Below are 21,365 nucleotides of genomic sequence, written 5' to 3'. Positions count from 1 at the left end.
TTACTTAATTGAAGTGAGAGACATCTTTGGATTGTAGGGATTAACCTCTTCAACACTGTATGATGATGCCTTTGAATTTTATTCTTTCCTTTTTTGTATTTATTTGGATCATCAAACCCTGTTTTTTAGTGGGAAGTAGGGTTGTGGGTATGATGATGATGATTGATGACAATGATGATGATGATACTATAATTGATGATGTCACCTCCACCACTGCCGATTATTATTATTACAGTACAGTATTTTTATTTTTAGTGTATTTTATTATTTTCTTTCTACCCCCAGATAGTTTTCTTTGGCATAGAGGAACCTCTTGTAGGAAAATACTGAAAACAGCTTCAATCCCTTCCATTTTGTGACTTCTTTTATTTCTGTTTACGGTGGAATCTCTTAAATCGCAGCTTTATGACACTAAGCACACACACCGTGTTTTGAGAATTCCATAAGAAATAGCTAAACTTATGTGGAAGATTGCTTGTGGGTCTGTCATCTTGGAAATAAAGCCCCCCTTACCCCCAAACCAACATCAACCTGAAAAAGAATTTAGTAAAGCATATTAGGCTGATGCATGCAAGCATGTTGGAGCCATCAAAAATGAAAATGAATATTTAATGGGAATGAACAATATAAGATTCTTACCTGACTCTGTCTGACAAATGGACAGGGGAGGGGAGAGGGGTTCCAAGGCCTGAGGCAGACTACGGCCTCTCAGCACGAGACAAGTGTGTTTATGCCTCATGCTGCTGCCTCTGTGCTGCCTTATCCCTTGGTAAACATACACTTTATTTGAGGCAGTATAAGCACCTTACCAAATCAGCTCTTTTTCTTCCAGATAGTCTGTTCTATTTTTCTGATTATTTCTGGGGTGGTAAAGAAACGTTTCATGCGAAATCTATTTCCTTGTTGTTTGTAGCTGTTTCTGTATGACAATTCTTATTTGAATTGTGAGCGTAGTGGCGAAAGGAACTGTCCTGACCTAAGTGTTGAGCTAAACATAACCTAACCTAGCTTAACTGCACCAAATAATTTAATCTAACCAAGCCTAACCTAAGCTCCATTTGGGAAATTGGGAAACAAAAGCCACCTTTGAGTATGTTGATTGAGTTCCTTCCACTACGCCAGAAACAAAACTGTCTTAGGTATGGCTTAAGGAATGTGATGATAAAAACAGTTGGAAATTTTTCAAGTGGAAAAGGTAATATACCACCCTGAAAATTGTCAGAAATATACGGGAAACAAACTGGAGGAATATGAACTGCCCCAAGTAAACCATACATTTACCTCAACCTCCCTCAGGAACCCCTTCAAGTCCAGCGTGGAGACAATGGAAGTAGTGTCATCATCACCCTCAGCTGCCTTCGTGTCTTTGTAAACAGGTGCAGCCTTTCCACATTTTCAATTGAAATGAATCTTTCACAGGTTACTTCTTATTCCAGGATTTAAACAGCTACTGGGCATTTTTATAAACTTACCTGTGAAAGCTATAAATGAGCATTTAGAATGCATGATACACTGAATTGTCCTCTTGGAACGGTGGTTGGTAAACAACGAGGCCATTTGGAGAGATCATCAGTAACAGTGTTGCGGGCAACCTGCCTGCATCCTTAAATACCCTGAAATGGGTATACAGTACTGTGTTGTGTTTTTTTCCCCCTCACTCCTTGCAGTTACAATTCAGCAGTTAACTGTCTGTGTTACATAGGTACCAAAATCACTTAATTTGAAATCATGAGTTTGTTATAATAAGGATGGAATTGCAGTGCCTGTAAGGAATTGTCTTGTTGAGTCTGTAATGGTGGGCAACATTGGCTTCTTCTTCCCCATCCTCGAAGAAGTTGTAGGCTTAGGAGGGTTACAGTCGACCATTATAACACTGGGCAAGCGGATGAAGCATGGGGGGGGGGGGAGGTCCTCTCACCACACCTGAACCTCATGCTAACAATGGGAAGGAGACAGTGCACTGAGCTGGGTTCAAGGGGATCAAGTGCTCATGTCCTTCATGCTTGGCATGGGATGGAAGCACTGTAATTGGCTTATAGTAAGTGCTACTCTGGAATATGATTGGTTTAGTTATTGACATACTTGGCTGTGATTGGTTTATGCCCGACTAGTCGTGCAGGCTTGAGAAAATGGTGGTGCGTATTACACGAGACATCAGAAAAGCATCCTTTTTGAGGCCCCATTCGCATATTTCATGTAAAATCCACGAGTTACTGATAGTGCAAACTGTGGCATGATGTTGCCACGTATTATGAATCCGCTTTTTAGGATCACATGATTTGGGAGATTCCTGTGTACAGTAAAACCTCACTATAATGGGCTAATTGGGGCCCAAGCCATTCCGAAAAAAGCAAAATTCCAATAAAAGCAACATCTGGGCTTCCCCATGCTAACCTAGACTTTTTCCAATACATTAGTCCAGATCACACAATGTTTTTTTTAACTGTTTTCACTACCGTTGAAATACTGTACTGTATTATACATTCACTACAATACGCAAATGGTATATTATATATTCGTACTTTAATAATACAGTACTACACTGTACACTGATAAACTTGTCTTTTATTTGCCTTATTGTGGTGAACATTGCTGAAGTGGTCAGGCAGTCCAGACTGCTTCTGGCTTTATTGGACTTTTTCCTATATAAAAATTTCATCCGGTAGCTCCTTGCTTCCAGTAAAAGCGAATTCCAGTCTATTGAAGTCCGTTATATCGAGGTTTTACTGTATTTATTTGTTTATTTATTTTTTTAGGGTAAGAGGGACCTCTCTCAGTGAATGGGTGAAAAATCTTTTACGTACTCTTGTTACGGCTATGGTGGTCGGTGGAGGTGCCCATCATCCATTCACTTGACATAGGACCACTTTCAGGTGTCTACAGAGAATGGCAGACAAGGAAACCATTAATACCATTTCGGGCGGTAGCCATATAACCTGCCAATATATTTCAGAAATAGTATTACAGTTTGTAACAGAAAATTTTGGGTAAATAATATTACAGTTCAACAGAAAATTTTGACTACTTTCAGACATTTGAGTTCCGAGCTGTCTGAACACGAGAAGCTGATTGACAAGATGGTGTCTGCAGACTTCACTAAGTATATCACTGAGGATCTCAACCGGCCACTTGATGACACACGCCCTATACTTGAAGAGGTAAGACTGAAGGGATGAATAGTGTAACTTAAAGTATAATAACATTAACTGTATTTATACTGTGATTAAGGCATCTGGCTATAGACAGAAGACAGACAGGCAAATCCATTTAGTACAGTGATGCCCTGTGTATATTATACTTGCTACCGTCCAACAGTTTTTTTCAGCGTAATAAAGAGCAGCCATATTTGGAGGATTAATGGAATCATTCACCGCAAGATGTCATTCCTGTAGTGATAAAATTGTCATGTGGAAACAAGAATAAAATACGAAATACATCATCCTACTGAAGAGATTAATGTGGAGTTGTTATATTCCTCACACCATCCATTGGTGAGAATAGAGGGTCTGACTGATGATGATGATGAATTGTTCTATAGAAAACTAATCTTCGCTTCATTGGCTTAATTCCATCACTACGGTGATGTACAGTATTTTCATTTCATTCTTGTTATTTCATAACAATTTTATTCAACTGAGGAAGGATCCTTGGTAATCAATGGGTCACTGTAGGTTGTATACAACCCTTCCAGGTGGTAGGTGGTCGCAGCCATCATCCACTTGCTTGGTGTAGTGCTGTTTACTTCTTCCTTCACTTTTATCATTCGTTTTCTGTGTCTGCCCTTTTCTTTTCATGTTTCTCCCAATCTTCCTGTCACATTTTATCATTTTAAGGTTATTCTAATGGTTTCCAGTATCCCAGGAAACTACAATGCTGGGTGGTAACCATATAACCAGATAACATGGTGATGTGGAGCCTGCTACAGTGCCCCTGTTAACTGGGTGAAGAGGTGCATATGCAGCATCCATCCAAGAACCAAACCCACTATGACCATGTGCTGTCTACCACAAGGGAACATTGGTTCACTGTGTGGGATGGCCCTGCAGGGGCAGGTACTTACCTGCAGTTGATGAGTCTGCTCAGACAGACAGACCAATGTTACTCAGCAATAACAACAGGAGCAACAGCCCTTCCAGTTCAGAGAGTCTTTCCTTAGCTGTGCAAAATCATCTGAGGTTGGAAGAACAGATTAAAATATCATCATCATCATCATCATCATCATCATCATCATCATCATCATCATCATCTAATCCAGTGTTGCCCCATGAGCATAGGAGCCTGGGGCTAGGCAAGTTGGTCCTGACATTTAAGTTGAGAGTGACCAGCCTCACTCATCCCTGAGTGGAATTACTTGAGCAGCAAAACCCAACCACCCCTTGCATATAAATCTGCACTGGCTCAATCCGCTTGGAGCACCCTAATTACCCACTAAACCACCAGGTGCCATAATTTGGTTTTGTGGTTACCACCCAGCATAGTAAATGGTTTCCTGGTGTGCAGGAAACCATTTGGCTTGTCACTTAGTATAGAGTGACCCATAGACAAGGAAGAGGAAAGAGTGAAGAAAAGAAAGACAGAAGGGGAAGGAAGAAGAGAAGGAAGGAAGAGAGGAAAAGACAGGCACCTGAGAGCAGCACTACATTGAGTGAGTTGATGGTGAGCACCCCCACCTGCCACACATCATCAAACTGAAGGGATTAATTGAGTGAGAAATAACAGATAGATGTTGAGGGAGAGGATATTAAGAGTTAACTCATAACTGAAAACCCATTTCCCATAGGATAAGTTTTGGATTCCTTGACAAGACTCCAGGCAAATTTTAACCCAGTGAAATCAAACTGGTAAACAGAGAAGAGTTACTTGTCAGGTTAGTGTCACTGTAAATTTTTTTGTTTCAGGACCATTTGATTGCTGTAGTGTTTGGTGTACTGCGATTACAGAAATTTGACTTCTTAGACAACTTGAAAGAAGAAATATATGCTGCCATCAAAGCTACTGTTAAAGAGGTGAGTTCAGTAGAGAAATCAGTGTGTTGTATATGTAATTGTGCCAAAAGAAAGGACAATGTAAAATTTGAATTGATAATTGTAGTGAGGCTATTTACTGTAATGGTACTTATGGCAGTAACCAATCCATTATTACTCCTTTGGGGGAGAAGGAGAACCCAATGTTTGACTGCTGATCATTAACAAGACCATCTAGGTCTCTGGCAGCTCTTAGATGACTGTAAAACCTCTGGCCACCTCTTGGATTTGAAGCATGGTGCATTAACATGCACTATTCTCTGATCTGTGATTCTGTCAACCATGCCACTAAGGTGTCTATAAATATATGAATGAATTGAGAAATCTGAACTGGTCATTTGAAAGTCTTGTATACTGTAGTTTGAATACCAGTACAGGTTCATCACTGATTTTTTAAGCACCCTTGGTTGCAGGCCTTGCTGGATTAACCATTTTGCTGGACTACGAAGGTCACATACGTCACGTATAATAATTCAACAGGGACCATCTTTCCGAGATTTTCCAATATTCATTTGCTTCTTTAAATTGCTGTCTGCATAGAATTTCAACATTTTTTCCCTTAGCTTTTTCATATAATAAACATTGTGAACCAGCTTCTGCACGGAAACAACATGATCCAATATTTACAACAGTTCTACCTTATCATTTATTAATATAGACTGGTGTTCATGCTTGATACCACCATTGACACTTGCATTTTTCCTAGAAGCCATAGCCAGAGTTAAATGTAAGTAAAATAAGCTAATAATCAAGCAGAATACAGGGATCACCACCAAGACATGCAGCATAAGCATTCCAAGTGAGCATGCACTATACTCAGCATCATATGTGGCTGCCCAGTAAACTAGTCTTGCGGGCACAGGAATTTCAAGTCATCCGTCCATCCATCATCTAATTCATTGTTTCCCCATGAGGAGTGTAGGAGCCCACGGCTAGACAAGATGGTCTCTCATAATTTTGTCCAGATTAAAAAAGTGCCAGACCATTAGATGCCAGAAAATTGGTGGTGTGCCTGTACTGTAAGATAGCCATTTTATTGGGTGAGGAAACTATCTGTACATGCAGAAGAAATAATTACCTCTTTTTATTGTTGAATTAGACCAGATGCTGTATTACAGTAAAATACCACTCATACCTCTCATGTGTAAATGCCACAGAAAGTTATGGTGCCTTAAGTGTTTGTCAGGATTTTCTGGAAGAGCAATAGGGTATAGTGGGAAAACAAGGTATTGTTGCATTGCACATTGCATGTTTTGTGTTATAAGGATTTTTTTTTTTTTTCTAAACTCTCTGTTTCTTGATCCCACCCACCCCATGTATTAGTCGGGATGATGGTGATATTAACGTGTTGCAGGGAGTTGCTGAGGCAGTGAGCAAGGTGGAGGTGGACCAGGATTCAGCGAGTGTAGCAGATCAGGCTCGAGTGTTAAGTATCAGTGCTTGGCTGGCCCTTCTCTCCTCCATCACTGCCAGGCTTAACATAGTCATAGCCAGGGTCAAGGTCAGTGTTCAGTGATAATGTGATAAGAAATCTGTACTAACTACAAGATGTTTCAAGTGAACCCTTAACCTCTACCCTCTGACGATGTTATAAGAAAGGTACACTATTCTGGCTGTCTCCAGTAGACATGGGGCTTAATCCCAGTCATGGCTTCATGGCCTCAGCCTCAGGCTCAACCTTTGTCTTTAAAATAATTTTTAGCTCAAAGGCATCATCATGCCTCATGTTAGTTCATGTATCAGATTACCTAAACAACCTAAAGTGTTTTCTGTCATTTTGTGTACAAGTTTATGTGCGTGTGTGTGTGTGTGTGTGTGTGTGTGTGTGTGTGTGTGTGTGTATGTGTGTTTTGAGTGTGATGACATGAGGGGTTATAGCACAGTCACAGGTGTTCTGATGATTGCACCCTCTGCTCATCATAAGTGATTCTTTTTATATGTTTTTTTGTTGGCACATAAATTCATTTATTCATTCATCATCTAATCCTGTGTTGTCCCATGAGGAGCATAGGAGCCTGGGGCTAGGCAAGTTGGCCCTGACATTTAAGATTAGAGTGACCAGCCTCACTCATCCTGAGTGGCATTGTGTGAGCAATAAACCCCAGCCACCTCTTTGATATAAACCTGCCTAGGCCCAGTCCGATTGTAATGCCTTAATTGCGTACTAAACCACCAGGTGCCATAATCTGGGTATATGGTTACCATTCAGCATAGTAAATGGTTGCCTGGTGTACAGGAAATATAGGTTAACAGAATCTAAATATTTGCATTAATATTTAGAGACTGTTGACAGTGCTAGAATGCATAGGTTTTGTCACATGCTGCTTTCCTTGTTTTGCAATCTTAATTCATCACTGCTCGATGCCATAGTCTTAAGATCTTCACATGAGGCCTTCCCCATGTCTTTTTCAGTCAGCCTGTGGACATTCATCCCTATAGTTGTATAGCTATGACCCTTCTAAGCCAGTTGTCCTCTTTCCACCTCTCAGCATATTCAGGACACCTCAACCTACTGGTGTGCATTACCTCTCTTATAGTATTTTTCAGCGAATCTCTCATTGCACACTATTCTCATTTCAGTTGCCTGTGAAACCCAACTCATCCATATCTGTATTCATATCCTCTTTTCTTACAGGCCAAGCCTAACTACCATTGAACATAACACCCCTCACACACGTTTTGTAGAGATTAGCCTTGGCAGGTAAGGAGAGGTCTCTCACAGTCAGAAGAAGTAACTGTTTCCTAAATTTCCATCATTCAGTCCTCATTACAACAAGCTTCTTCTTGTACACTCATCATGTCCCCCAAGTAACAAAACTCCATTCTAGGTGGCTGTCTCCCCAGGGGACACTTTTCTTTCTTTTGTCCATAGCCATAATACCAGTACAATTTATACATTGAAAATTTCTCACATCCTGCATCCTTCGTGAACCCATCTGTAACAAGTTGCATACAGAATAATCCTTCATCCAGCTCCCTTTTTACACATAACACAAGACCAAGCACTCTGATCATGACCCTTTTTACCTGTATTCAGCTACAGTAATTTCTCATTTTTAGTACCCTAATAAAAACCTTGCCAATATAAGTTATCCAGGTTTAAACTGAACTTTGTGTGGAGCAAGTAATTTCGGTCCAGTGCTCCTTCAAATCTGGCAAATTTTTGCATTACTTCTCCCTCTTCTGTGACATTGTTCTCTCTGTTCAACCAAGAATGGTAAAACAGATAAAGTAAGATAAGAGGGACCAGTAGGGCAAGGGTGCAAGGGTAAGAGTTGGTTCCTTCCTGGGTGACAGATTTGGTCTTAGCTGTGGGGTCCCTCAGGGCAGTGTCCTGTCCCCAACACTATTCACACTATACACAAGAGACACTCCCCCTCCTAACAAAGGCCTAAACATAAGTTACGCAGACGATATCACGCAAATAATCCCCTAAAGGGGAAAATCCAAAAATATGATAAACAGACAAACAAAAAGAGAAATTGAAATAATTAATGATTATGAAAGCAAATGGAAAATTTAAACCAACATTAACAAATTTACCATCATTGCACTGGGCTCAAGGTTTAACCCCCCACTCATCATCAACAGTGAGCCAACGGAATTCAGTAATGTTGGGAAAATATTAGGTCTTAAAATAACAAAAAATGGATACACTGCACAGATCAAAGAAAGAATAGGGAAAGCCAGCCATGCACTAACAAAACTATACAGATTTAAAGAATTAACCATAAGACTAAAAATACACCTAATAAAGGCCCTAGTTCTCCCGGTTCTAGATTACCCACCAATTCCTACACACACACTCAGTAAAACACAGCTGCTGCAGTTACAAGGAATACAAAACAGAGCAATAAGTTTTGCAACAAACACAAGATACCCCTACACACACAACACCCAGGAGCTACACGCAATGACAAAAATAGACCCAGTTAATATACGACTGCATAAACAGGCAAAGAAAATTTGGCGAAAAATAGAGAACCGGGACAATGAGGCCTTTAACAGAATACAGCAACAACTTAACAACACCAGATATATAAACAGAAACTTTCCCAGCAGTCTATAACTAAGCAACGTCGAACCACAACCACTATACACTTAGCTAGCTAGCTTGCAACATAACAAAATACCACATATACTTACAGACTGACAGTAAGAGGGTTAATAACCCTCTCAAAAAAAATAAATAATTAAATAAAATAACACCAATGTCAACGAAATTCAGAGAGACTACATAAAGAATTAAAATTAAAGAACCAAATAACACAAATGTTCCAATGAACCTGTAAATACCAACAATATAATTATCAAACATTATCATTTTAAAAGAAGAAAAAACAAATAAAACTCATTACCCAGATGAACTTCTACCCAAACAATGACACTAAAAAAAAAAAAAAAAAAAAATAGCTAGGTAGTCAGCCCACCAACTGTTACTCTCCAACTTCCCGTCTGTTTTTCCCCAACTGTTCTCTTCCTCTCTTCTCCTACTTTCTCCCTTCCTAAAAAAAAAAAAAAAAAAAAAAAAAAAAAAAAAGTAGGGGTGAAATGTTGCTAGACCTACCTGTAGGACTGTATGTCATGGACTACACTGAGTGTGATGAGAGCCTGTTGTTTATGTTGAATTTTTCTGTTTAAAGTAGACATGACATTGTCATTGAGACTGCTGTAAATCTTCTGTAGCATTAACAAGGGTATATCAGACCATGCATACCACCAGGGCAAGCCGGACTAGGTCATTGTTATCAGGAATAACATCTTGAAATTTTTTAAAATCAGGATTTCAAGTATTTATCTTTGAGAGTAGCCATTTATGTGTACTGCTTACAGGTATGAAGTTGCTATTATTGGTGTTGACAAGATGAAAGAATAGTGGGGGCACTCACCATCCACTCACTCAAAGTAATGCTGCTCTCCAGTGCATGCCCTCTTCTTTCCTTCTTTGCTTCCATCCTCATCTGTCTTTTTTTCCTTCATTCTTTCCTCTCCCTTCTGTCTACGGGTGACTCTACACTGAGTGACAAGCCGAGTGGTTTCCTGTACTCAGGGAAACCATTTACTACGTTGGGTGGTAACCATATAACTAAATTATGGTGCCTGGTGTTTTAGTGGGTAATTAAGGTGCTCCAATGGAATTGAGCTGGTGCAGGTTTATATCCAAGGAGTGGTTGGGGTTTATTGCTCATGTAATGCCACTCAGGGATGAGTGATGCTAGTCAGTCTCATCTTATGTCAGGACCAATTTGCCTAGCCCAGGGCTCCTACACTTCTTATAGGGCAACACAGGATATGATGATGAATGAATGAAAGAATTTTGAGTAAAGTGTGTATTCTCCCAGAAACATAAACATGGTGGTGAACTTTGTTTCTGAAAACCTGGTGTGGGATAGTTTCTTCCTGATTATATGATATCAGCCAAAGAAAAGTGAAATTTTAAGTGGATATTAGTCAGTGTATACATATGTGAAACATGAAAAAAAAGAAAAAAAAAAGAAAAGTGGCTGTCATGATCCATGACCATTGCAGGTCCAAGTTTGTCCCAGTGTGTGTACACCTCAGCAGGGCCAACCTGGTCCAATACACCATTTTTTGTGGCAGTGAGTGAACATTTCAGTGTCATGTGAAAGTAAATATGTAATATGTTGAGAGATTGTTGTCAGTAAAAGAATGTGAGATGCAGATGAAATTCCTGGAACGCCTACTAAACTCAGGAAAATATACGACAGTACGTGGCCACAAGAAGTTGACATTGATGATGTGGGCAGTCCCACACAGATACCGTGGAACCTAACCTGCATGCGCCACTACTCTGGGCTACAGGGTATAAAGGATTTGGGCCTTACCCCCAGGCTAAAGTTCCATGGTATCTGTATGTACTTGAGAGTGAGTTTATTAACTTCAGAATATTAAAGAAAGTTTAAAAAGCCATGCAGAAACAGCATGAAGTAAGGTAACTTCAGAAGGTGGTGATGTAGTCCAAGTTCCTCTTTTGTATTGTCATTATTTATGTGTTTTATATGCACAGTTAGCTACTGCAGATGGTTATAGTGAGCAAATAAAATGCTACGTGTCATTGGAATGAATCTTGGTATCTCAAGTAGTGTAAGAGAGATAACTGATAAACTGTATTAACATAGTGGCTCATGTCTGCCTCAGTGGGTGGCCCAACTTTGCCCCAGGATGTTGCATGAACAGGACCACCTAATGGTGTTAATAACTTAGTAAGTGAGGGATGGATATCCAGTGAAATGTATGCATACTGTAACCCATTGTGTAGGCATGATATGACATAGGTATGAACAGTTTTCAACCACAGGTAGAAATTATTTTAACATTTATCATTTTGTTGTCCGCTCTGTGCTCTTCATTAGTGTCTACATTCATTTCCCCCCCCCCCCTCCATATAAAGGACCAAGAAATGTGGCAAAAAATACATGCCAGCTCAGTGTATACACTGGCAAACTGGCAGCATTAAGGTATGAGTGGATTCATTCCTTAGTGAATTAAGCCCACTGAATCCAGGAGGAAAACAGGAAATTTTATACAGGTTTACTCCACTGTCTGTTGAGGTTATCTCAAGTAAAGTCCTGTCAGAGGTTGATCTGTCATAGGGTGACAAAGATGTGACGAGGGTTCAATGGAATTATATGAAGTGGCTTTTGAGCATTACAGTTTTATGGCTTTACTTGACCCTTGCTGAGCTGCAGACCTCATATGAGGCAAAATGGAGGTCTGTATAGGCCAGGCTGCAAGCCTCATATGAGGTACAATTTACGTTGGTTATAATGCAGTGACTTGGAGAATATGAACTATCTTACAAAGAATCAACCCAGCGGAGATTAACCGCCCAAGTACATATTGTCATAATAAGTTCATAAAATACTTACAGCAGCACAGAGTTGATTTCCCACCATTCTCTCATTGCTTCCTACATATTCTTTGATTGGCACAGGTACATTCTTTGCTGTACCAACATGTGATTTGTCTGTGAGAGTGACGTATTTCAGTCTTCGTTTCACCATATCCCTTTCAAAATCTAATTCCTACAGTAATTTTGTTTGTTTTGAAAGAAAGTATTCATCACCCTAGGGCTGTTTTTCTCTGTAAATTCCACTATCATTTTACATCATTCAGAATACCCATTCCAAAATGCCTGTCTCTGGTCTCATGTACTGTTTTCTTCCCTATTTTTGCATTAATGTCTCTGGTTAGGAGGGCCGATAGGAGGTTAGTGAGGGATGTTAAAGTTATAGGAAGTGAGGAGTGTGTGCAGCAGCACAAACTGTTGATTTGTGATATGGTGCTTAAAGAACAAGTGATGAAAAAGAGGACTTATGTACCTAGGAGGAAAATATGGAAGCTGAAAAACCAAGTAGTAAGGGATGCCTTCTATAGCGAGTTGAGGAGAGTGGTGGCTGAACAGGGAGCTGTAGACAGAGGCGTTAATGAACAGTACAGAGCCCTCAAGAACAATTTCTTGAGAGTTACTGATGTAACATGCGGCTGGACAAGAGGACCACCAAGACATAAAGTAACTTGGTGGTGGGATGAGGGTGCAGAAGTTGCAATTAAGGAGAAAAGAAGGCTTTTCCGGGAATGGAAGAAGGGTGGTAGCAAAGAGGAATATTTTACTGCCAAGCGTAGGGCTAGAAGAGAGGTATACAGGGCAAAGTCTGAGTCACAGAGACAATTACTTGATAACCTAAATCATGGGGAAAGGAAAAATATATTTAGGGTGGCAGGTCAGGTGAAGAGGGATAATCAGGATATCATAGGTGAGCAGTGTGTGAAGAATGATGAAGGAAAGGTAGTGGTGAACAGTGAGGATATTAAAGATGCATGGAGAGAGCATTATAACCGGTTGTTGAATGAGGAGTTTGACTGGGACAGGGAAGGTTTGGAGCCAGCAGTTCCAGTGTCTGGCTCTTGGCCTTTGATTGATACTGCTACTGTGAGTGAGGCAATAGGCAGGATGAGGGTGGGGAAGGCAGCAGGTGTGTCTGGGTTGACTGCCGAAATGTTGAAGGCCTCAGGCGATATAGGGGTGAGTTTAGTCACTGATCTGATAAATAGGATTATTTATGAGTGTGTTGTCCCAGATGATTGGCTGAAGAGTGTAATTGTAAATGTGTATAAAGGGAAGGGTGATGCCCTGGAAAGAGGAAATTATAGAGGTATAAAGCTTTTAGATCAGATAATGAAGGTAATGGAGAGAGTTTTAGAAGGTATGATTAGAGAAAGAGTGAATATTGATGAGATGCAGTTCGGGTTCATGCCAGGTAGGGGGACCACTGATGCCATATTCATTGTTCGACAGCTTCAGGAAAAATATATTGGTAGGAGAAGGGATCTTTATTTTGTTTTTGTTGATTTGGAAAAGGCCTTTGACAGAGTCCCTAGAGAGATGGTGAAGTGGGCAGTGAGAAAGCTTGGCTTGGAGGAGTGGCTGGTTAGGGTGGTTATGGCCATGTATGTGGGTGCTCACACCCAGGTGAGAGTGAATGGAGATTTGAGTGATGAGTTTTCCATGAATGTTGGTGTGCATCAGGGGTCAGTCTTGAGTCCCATGTTGTTTATCATGGTACTTGAAGCCCTTTCACGTGACTTTAGAAACGGACTCCCGTGGGAGTTGTTGTATGCTGATGATTTGGTGTTGATTGCAGAGAATGAAAGGGAGGCGGAGGAAAGGTTTAGGAAGTGGAGAGATGGTATGGGGCAAAAGGGTTTAAGAGTAAATGCAGATAAAACAAAAGTGATGATATCTAGGGTTGGTGGTGGTACTGTCAAAGACGAGGGAGAGTGGCCATGTACAGTTGCCACAAGGGTGTGGGAAGTACAGTAATTCCATCTTGTGCGGTGTGTGTGATAAATGGGTGCATAAGAGATGTAGTGGTATCAGAGGTAGACTGCGAGATAATGCTGATTTTATGTGTACGGCGTGCCGGGGTGAGCAGGTGGAGATTGTCAGACGTGAAAGGATTGAATTTGCTGGTGAATCTCTTGCGTGTGTGGAAGAGTTTTGTTATTTGGGAGACATGTTGTGTGCTGGAGGTGGAGCTGGAGCTAGCTCTGTGGCTAGGGTGAGAAGTGGTTGGAAGAAGTTCAGGGAGCTCTTGCCTCTCCTGACATTGAGAGGGCTCTCCCTACGTGCTACGGGGTCTTTGTATGCAGCATGTGTTAGGAGTGTAATCCTGTATGGCAGTGAGACCTGGGCAGTGAAGGAGGAAGATATTCGCTGGCTCAGACGTACAGAAATACCAATGATTAGGTGGATGTGCAGTGCGTCCCTGCGTCCAAGGCCTGGAGGGGCTGGGTTTACAGTGGAAGAGTTGAGAGGTAGGATGGGACTGGAGTGTGTTGGTGTTGTGATGAGGAGAGGTAGATTGAGGTGGTTTGGACATGTGGAGAGGATGGGGGATGATAATTGGGTGAGGAAGGTGAGAAGTGTTAATATTGGGGGTGGGGTTATGAGGGGTAGACCGAGAAAGACATGGGACGAGGTCATTAAGTGTGACCTTAGGGTTAAGGGACTGAACAGGGAGGCTGCAATGGATCGTGCAGCGTGGAGAGCTGCCATTAGGTGACCAAGGCCGACACATGCAAGCATGTTGGAGCCTTTAAAAACGAAAACGAAAACGAAAACGATCTCAAATGTACACTGGATTTTTGCATTTTCATAGCTTTCTCTACAGCATCATAAAATTTTGTTCTTTGTAATGTTGGAGCATAGACTTGGATTAACTTCATCTTGTATTTTCTGTTCACTTGTGTTATTTTGCATGCTGCACTTTCATTTATAGGAAGAATTCTTTAGAATTGCCACTGAAGTAATTATTGATCAGAAATCCTAAATGAGACATTTTGAGAGGCGCATGTGGAGTTACCGGTACATGGGAAAACAGACAGACAAGTGAGGAAGTGAGGGAGCATTGTGGTGTGGATGTGGATATGATAGAAAGTGTTAGGAGAAATACATTGATGTGGCTTGGCCATGTGGAGAGGATGAGGAGTGAGAGACTATTAAGGAGAGTGTATGTGAGTGAGGTGAAGAGGGAGGGGGGAGGCCAAGGATGAGATGGAGGGATGGAGTGGAGAGGTGTTTGAGAGAGGGGGGGTGTTAGCTGGGGGGAGGGTAGTGAAATGGGAGGGAACAGGGCGATATGTTGGCGCTTTGTGTGTGGCCACCCCTTACAGGATTAAAGCGTTTGGCAGTAGATAGATAGAAATCCTACGAATATTTCTTCTTTTCGTATTGCCTCTGTAGTTAAGTACAACACCATCTGACAGTTCTGTGAATGCCTCACCTGCTAAGAACATACCTTACTAGAAACCAGTCATCCATCCATCCATCATCCAATCCTGTATTGCCCCACAGAGGAGCGTAGGAACCTGGGGCTAGGGAAATTGGTCCTGATGTTTAAGATGAGAGTGACCAGCCTCACTCATCCCTTAGTGGCATTACGTGAGCAGTAAACCCCAACCACCCCTTAAATATAAACCTGCACCGGCACAGTCTGACTGGAGCACCTTAATTACCCACTAAACCACCAGGCGCCATAATTTGGTTATATGGTTACCACCCAGCATATTAAATGGTTTCTTAGTGTACAGGAAACCATTTGGCTTGTCACTCAGTGTAGAGTCACTCATAGGCAGAAGGAAGAGGAAAGAATTAAGGAAAGAAAGACAGAGGAGGGAGTGTAAAGTCACCCATGGTCAGAAGAAAGAGGAAAGAATGAAGGAAAGAAAGACAGAAGAGGAAGGATGGAAGAGAGGAAAAGGCAGACACCCAGAGCAACACGAAATTCCCCCCTCCCCCCAGGCTAAGCTGATGTATACTGTAGCTCTGTTGACCAGGAAATCTGGTTACCCCTGTCCCAGCACTATTCTTTTGCATGTCATAGCTGCATAATTCATAGCTGAAATTGTGCACCCTGGATGATGCAGCTGTGGTGTCCACCCTGGAGCCTGACCTCCCTATATTTCCTTGCACCTCACCATGGGAAGGAATCTGGTCTGACCCTGGTGAGATACTGTCAACCACAAGGAACCATACACAGTGAATGCACTTGACTGTACCTGTAGGACAGCTGTACGGAAGTAGTTGCTTGCCTGTGCTTGATGGGTCTGCTTGGCCAGATAGACTGGGCTTAAGTGACAAAAACAAGTAGAACCTATTGAAAAACACTTCTAAGTTTACAAAAGCAAAATTCTAACAGCAAAACTATGGCACCTATCGATCTAAAACTTTATACTTACTTCATTGCATTCTTTGTGAGACAGAATAACCAGAAAATCAATTAGAACAACTTTCAGATTGTGTGTGTGTGTGCACGCACATTGCACCAGATGCATGGTGGATTTTTCTATCTATTTATCTATTGCCAGATGCCTCAATCCCGTTTGGGGTGGCCACAAACAAATCGCCTCCAAGTCACCCTCTCCCCCGCCATTTCACTGCCCTGCTCCCAACTCACACCCCCCTCTCTCATATACCTCTCCACCCCATCCCTCCATCTCATCCTCGGCCTCCCCCTCTCTCTTCCCCCCTCCACCTCACTCACATATACTCTCTTCGTCAGTCTTTCACCCTCCATCCTCTCCACATGGCCAAACCACCTCAGTGTGTTCCTCATAACGCTTCCTATCACATCCACATCCACACCACAACGCTCCTTTATATCCTCATTCATCAGCCTGTCTCTCCATGTGACTCCACAGGCTCCTCTTAAATAACTCATTTCCACTGCTCTCACTCTTGACTTGTGTCCTTCCAACAATGTCCAAGCTTCACTTCTGTACGTTAGAGTTGGTGTCACAATACTGTCATGTAGTAACTTTTTCACTTCCATGCTCACTTCCCTGTTTCTTATCACTGCTTTCAAAGAACCAGCAACCTTTCTTCCCTGCTGTACCCTTTCAAGCACTTCACCCTCCAAACTTCCATCCTTACTCATCACACTACCCAAATACTTAAATGTACTCACATTTTCCAATTCCTCACCATCCAACCTCACTGTACATTCACTAACTTCACCTCTCTCAAAGACCATCACTTTACTCTTCCCTACATTCACCTTTAGGTTCCATTTCTTACACACTCTCTCAAACTCATCCACCAAGCCTTGCAGCTCCCCTTCGTCTTCACTCAACAACACAGTATCATCTGCAAACAACAGTACAGGGAGTTTCCAAACACTATCCTCTCTCACCAGGGCCACACCAACATCCACTACCCTACCTTGTACCTCTTTTATTACCCCATCCATGTACAGATTGAACAACCATGGAGACATGACACATCCCTGTTTCAAACCAACTTTCAGAGAGAAAAATTCACTTAGTTCACCATCCACACGCACGGCAGCCTTCGCACCATCGTACATACTCTTCACAGCATTCAACAACTTCCCATCTATTCCATATATTCTTAACACTTTCCACAATCCTTGTCTATCCACCCTGTCATATGCTTTCTCCAAATCCTAAGCAATTTTTATGGGCCACTTACTCAGTTTAGTGCTGCTCTCAGGTATTTTCCCTTTCCTCTCCTCCATCCTTCTTTCCTTCCATCCTCTTCTGTCTCTCTTTCCTTCATTCTTTCCTCGTCCTTCTGCGTGCGGGTGACTTTTCACTCCTCCATCTGTCTTTCATTCCTTCATTCTTTCCTCTTCCTTCTGCCTTTGGGTGACTCTTCATTGTGTGACAAGCCAAATGGTTTCCTATACACCAGGAAACGATTTTCTACGCTGGGTGGTAACCATATAACCAAATTTTGGCGCCTGGTGGTTTAGTGGGTAATTAGGACGCTCCAATCGAATTGAGCCAGTGCAGGTTTATATCCAAAGGGTGGTTGGGGTTTATTGTTCATGTCATGCCACTCAGAAATGAGTGAGGCTGGTTACTCTCATCTTAAATTTTGGGACCAACTTGCCTACCCCTGCTCCTACGCTCTTCATGGAGCAACATAGGATTGGATGATGGATGAATGGATGAATATTTATGGATTAAGAGACACGGAAATCTCTCGTGTAACTATTGATATTTGTTTAACCATTGTCATCAGTTATTGGATAATTTCCAAAGTTTAACATGGCTGATCATAGAGCATGTAAGGTAACTGAGGGTTATATTTCAGGGCATAATTGAAGTCATGGAACAAACTGTGGAGGCAGGAGCAGGGAAGTCTCAGCCAGTCATGGAGGGCATTCAGGCAGCATCTCTAGTCACCATGTAAGTGACCTGCCTATACATCACTTTGCGTTTTTCTTTTTGTATGGTATCTTTCTTTTGTGCATCCAACTCCAGCTAACTGTGAGCATAAACTTGTCAGTCTTTTCCCTGAACCCATCTGTCCTTGTATGTGTCTGCACATCTTCACATGTCACCACTTTGTATATTGAGTAACTGCCAGCATTGTCTCATTCAGAACTGGTGTGATGGTATTAGCAGACATCTTTTGATGACATGTCAGTGAGTCTTGTAAAGATCAGTAAAACTTGCTTTAACCCATCAGTGATTGAATCCCTGATATATAGTTGTAGCTCTCCTTGTCAGATTTGTAGATTGTGCTTTAGCTCATCACTAATTGAATTGAATCCGTTATTTTAATTTTACCTCCCCTCATCATATGTATAGATTGTGCTTAAACCATCACTGATTGAATCCCTTATTTATAATTTGCCTTTCTTAGTCAGTTGTTTAGGAACATTTTACTTGACTAATTCAGTTCCAAGCACCCTAAAATTGATAACGGCCTTTGACAGAGTGAGGCATATGGAATTAATATTCACTTATGCTAGGGGAATTCCTGGCATCATGTAACTACTTCAACTGATAGAAAGAGATGGAAAGATAGATAGGTAGATATAAACTGAGAGATAAATTGATAGCTAGAGAGAGAGAGAGAGAGAGCAACCTTTGGGTTTATGCTGGACAAAGGGACCACTGATGCAATACAGAGAGCAACCTTTGGGTTTATGCTGGACAAAGGGACCACTGATGCAGTATTTTATTCATTGTACCACAGCTTCAGTAAAAATACATCAGAAAGAAGAGCTGTGCTTTGTTTTCTTTAATTTGGAGATTGCCTTTGACAGATTTCCTAGGGAGGTGGTGAAGTGAGCAGTGAGAAAGCTTAGAATTTAGGAGTGGCTGGTCAGAATGGTTATGGCAATGTACTGGGGTGCTCACACCCAAATGGAAGTGAATAGAGGTTTGAGTGATGAGTTTTCCATGAATATTGGTATGTCTTAAGCCCCTTATTGTTTTTCATGGTGTTTGAAGCTCTCTCATGTGACTTCAAAACCGGACTCCCATGGGAGATGCATGCTGATGATGATGTTGATTTCAGAGAATGAGAGGGAGATGGAGGAAAGATTAAGAAATTTTAGGAGGTGGAGAGATGGAATGGAGTACAAGGGTTTGAGAGTAAATGCAGAAAAAACAAAAGTGATGATATCAAGGGCTGATGATGGTACTATCAGAGCAGAGGTGTGGCCATGTGTAGTTTGCTACAAGTGTGTGGAAAATAGCTCTGTCTTTGGCAGTGTTTTCAATAAGTGGGTGCATAAGAGATGTAGTGTTGTTAGAAGAAGACTGCGAAATAATACTGATTTCTTGTGTGTAGTGTTTAGGGGAGAGCATACAGAGATTGAAAGGCAGGAAAGGATTGATCTTGTTTGCGGAGTCTCTTGAATGTGTGGAGGGGTTTTGTTGTTTGGGGGACATGTTATGTGCTGGAGGTGGGGTTGAATCTAGCTTGGTAGCAAGGATAAGTAGTGGTTGGAAAAAGTTCAGGGAGTTGTTGGCCCTCCTGACATTGAGTGGGCTCTCTCTCCATGGTAAGGGGCCCTTATATACAGCATGTGCAAGGAGTGTAATGCTGTACGTTAGTGAGGCCCAGGTAGTAAAGGAAAAGGATATACGCAGGCTTCAAATACAGAGATGCAGATAATTAGGTAGATATGCAGTGCATCCTTGAATGAGAGGCCTGAGAGGGTCAAGATTGGGAATGATGAGTTAAGAGGAAGGATGGGATCTGAATGTATTTGTCTTGTGCTGAATAGGGGTAGCATGAGATGGTTAGGGCATGTGGAGAGGATGGAAGATGACAGCTGGGTGCGGAGGGTGATAGGTGTGAACGGTGAAGGAAGAATTGTGAGAGGGAGCCTGATAAAGACATTGGGTAAGGAATTGAACAAGGAGGTTGCAACAGATCAAGCAGCATGAAAAGCCACCAGTAGATGACCAAGACTGATGCATGCAAGGATATTGGAACCTTTATAAATGAAATGAAGCAAAGCAGGGTTCTTCCACTGTTTTGACCACTACACTTTTGTTGTTTGTTTATTCTTTGTTTGAGTCTCTTAAAGCAAACATCTGATTTCTCCTTGTACAAAGCCTCCATCTCTTCAGGTTTGCGCTGTTCTGTTATTTTAAGGCTTTTAAATATCTTCATTTTTCTTGGTGGTAATTTCATTAGTTCAATTGTATGTTGGTGGGTGGGTGTTTGATGTCTGAACAGTGCTATGAAAGATGTTCGTTTGTGTTTAGAATCCCTGATGATGGTGAAGTGATGGCTGTGGAAGCTGTGTGTGGACCTAAGGGTATGTGATAGTTTTGTATAACAAATGGTCATTTGTGTCTAATGCCCCTGGTGATGGTGAGGGGATGGTCATGAAGTTTATGCATTGGTGTATGGATGTGCCATGGCAGTATATGAGAATTGTTTGTTTGTGTTTGCCATCCATGTTGTGAGTGTAAGAGCAGCTGTGACAGTAAAGTGATGACTGAGGAGGTTGTCAGTGGGCATGTGATCATTATGGTCTGTACAGACAGTGTCAATGTGTTTTGTAATGTCCCACTGCCCTGATGGGACCGATTAAAGATGATGATTATGGTGATGGTGTGTAATGTTGATGTTGTTATGGATGTAGGAGCAGCTCTGATGGTGAGGCGATGGTTGGTGAAGCAGCATGTGGACGTGTGGTGACAGGGCTGAGGAAGGTGCTGTGTGACACATGTGACTATGCACATGACCGCTGTGCCAAATTACTCCATGCCAGGTGAGTTGTTAAATCCCACACAGTGGTGATTTCTTAACTAATTAATTGTTTCTGTTGCCACATTCTTTCATTCAGGAAAGGAGACATCTGGTGACAGCTGTGAAAATGTTTTGGTTGACCTTCTTTGTATGCTGTTGTCAGACACTTTTACTCTATGAAGATGAGGGCTCTTGGAGTAAAAGAAAAGTCAGAACCATCTTCATTAAGCTCCTGTGTAAAATTTCTGTGTTAGGTTATTTTTTATTGTGCTGCCATCAGACAACTTAGGCCT

The 21,365-nt window shown here is 41.6% G+C and overlaps 1 protein-coding gene across 1 annotated transcript in view; it reads left to right on the top strand.

The window, feature by feature from the left end:
* The window catches only part of scat (VPS54 subunit of GARP complex scat), a 127,871-nt gene that overhangs the window by 55,656 nt on the left and 50,850 nt on the right, over positions 1-21,365 (top strand). Inside the window, exons 10-14 of the mRNA XM_080280659.1 lie at positions 3,032-3,158; positions 4,899-5,006; positions 6,379-6,525; positions 18,166-18,260; positions 20,966-21,094. Of these exons, the coding sequence (XP_080136785.1) occupies positions 3,032-3,158; positions 4,899-5,006; positions 6,379-6,525; positions 18,166-18,260; positions 20,966-21,094 (606 nt within the window). The remainder of the gene's footprint in view (positions 1-3,031; positions 3,159-4,898; positions 5,007-6,378; positions 6,526-18,165; positions 18,261-20,965; positions 21,095-21,365) is intronic.

The sequence above is a fragment of the Coenobita brevimanus genome, chromosome 86 (genome assembly GCF_032717465.1).
Source record: "Coenobita brevimanus isolate Jiangsu-jjx chromosome 86, ASM3271746v2, whole genome shotgun sequence".
Taxonomy (NCBI): domain Eukaryota; kingdom Metazoa; phylum Arthropoda; class Malacostraca; order Decapoda; family Coenobitidae; genus Coenobita; species Coenobita brevimanus.
Note: the sequence above shows the minus strand (reverse complement) of the source record. Positions and strands in the feature narration are given on the sequence as shown.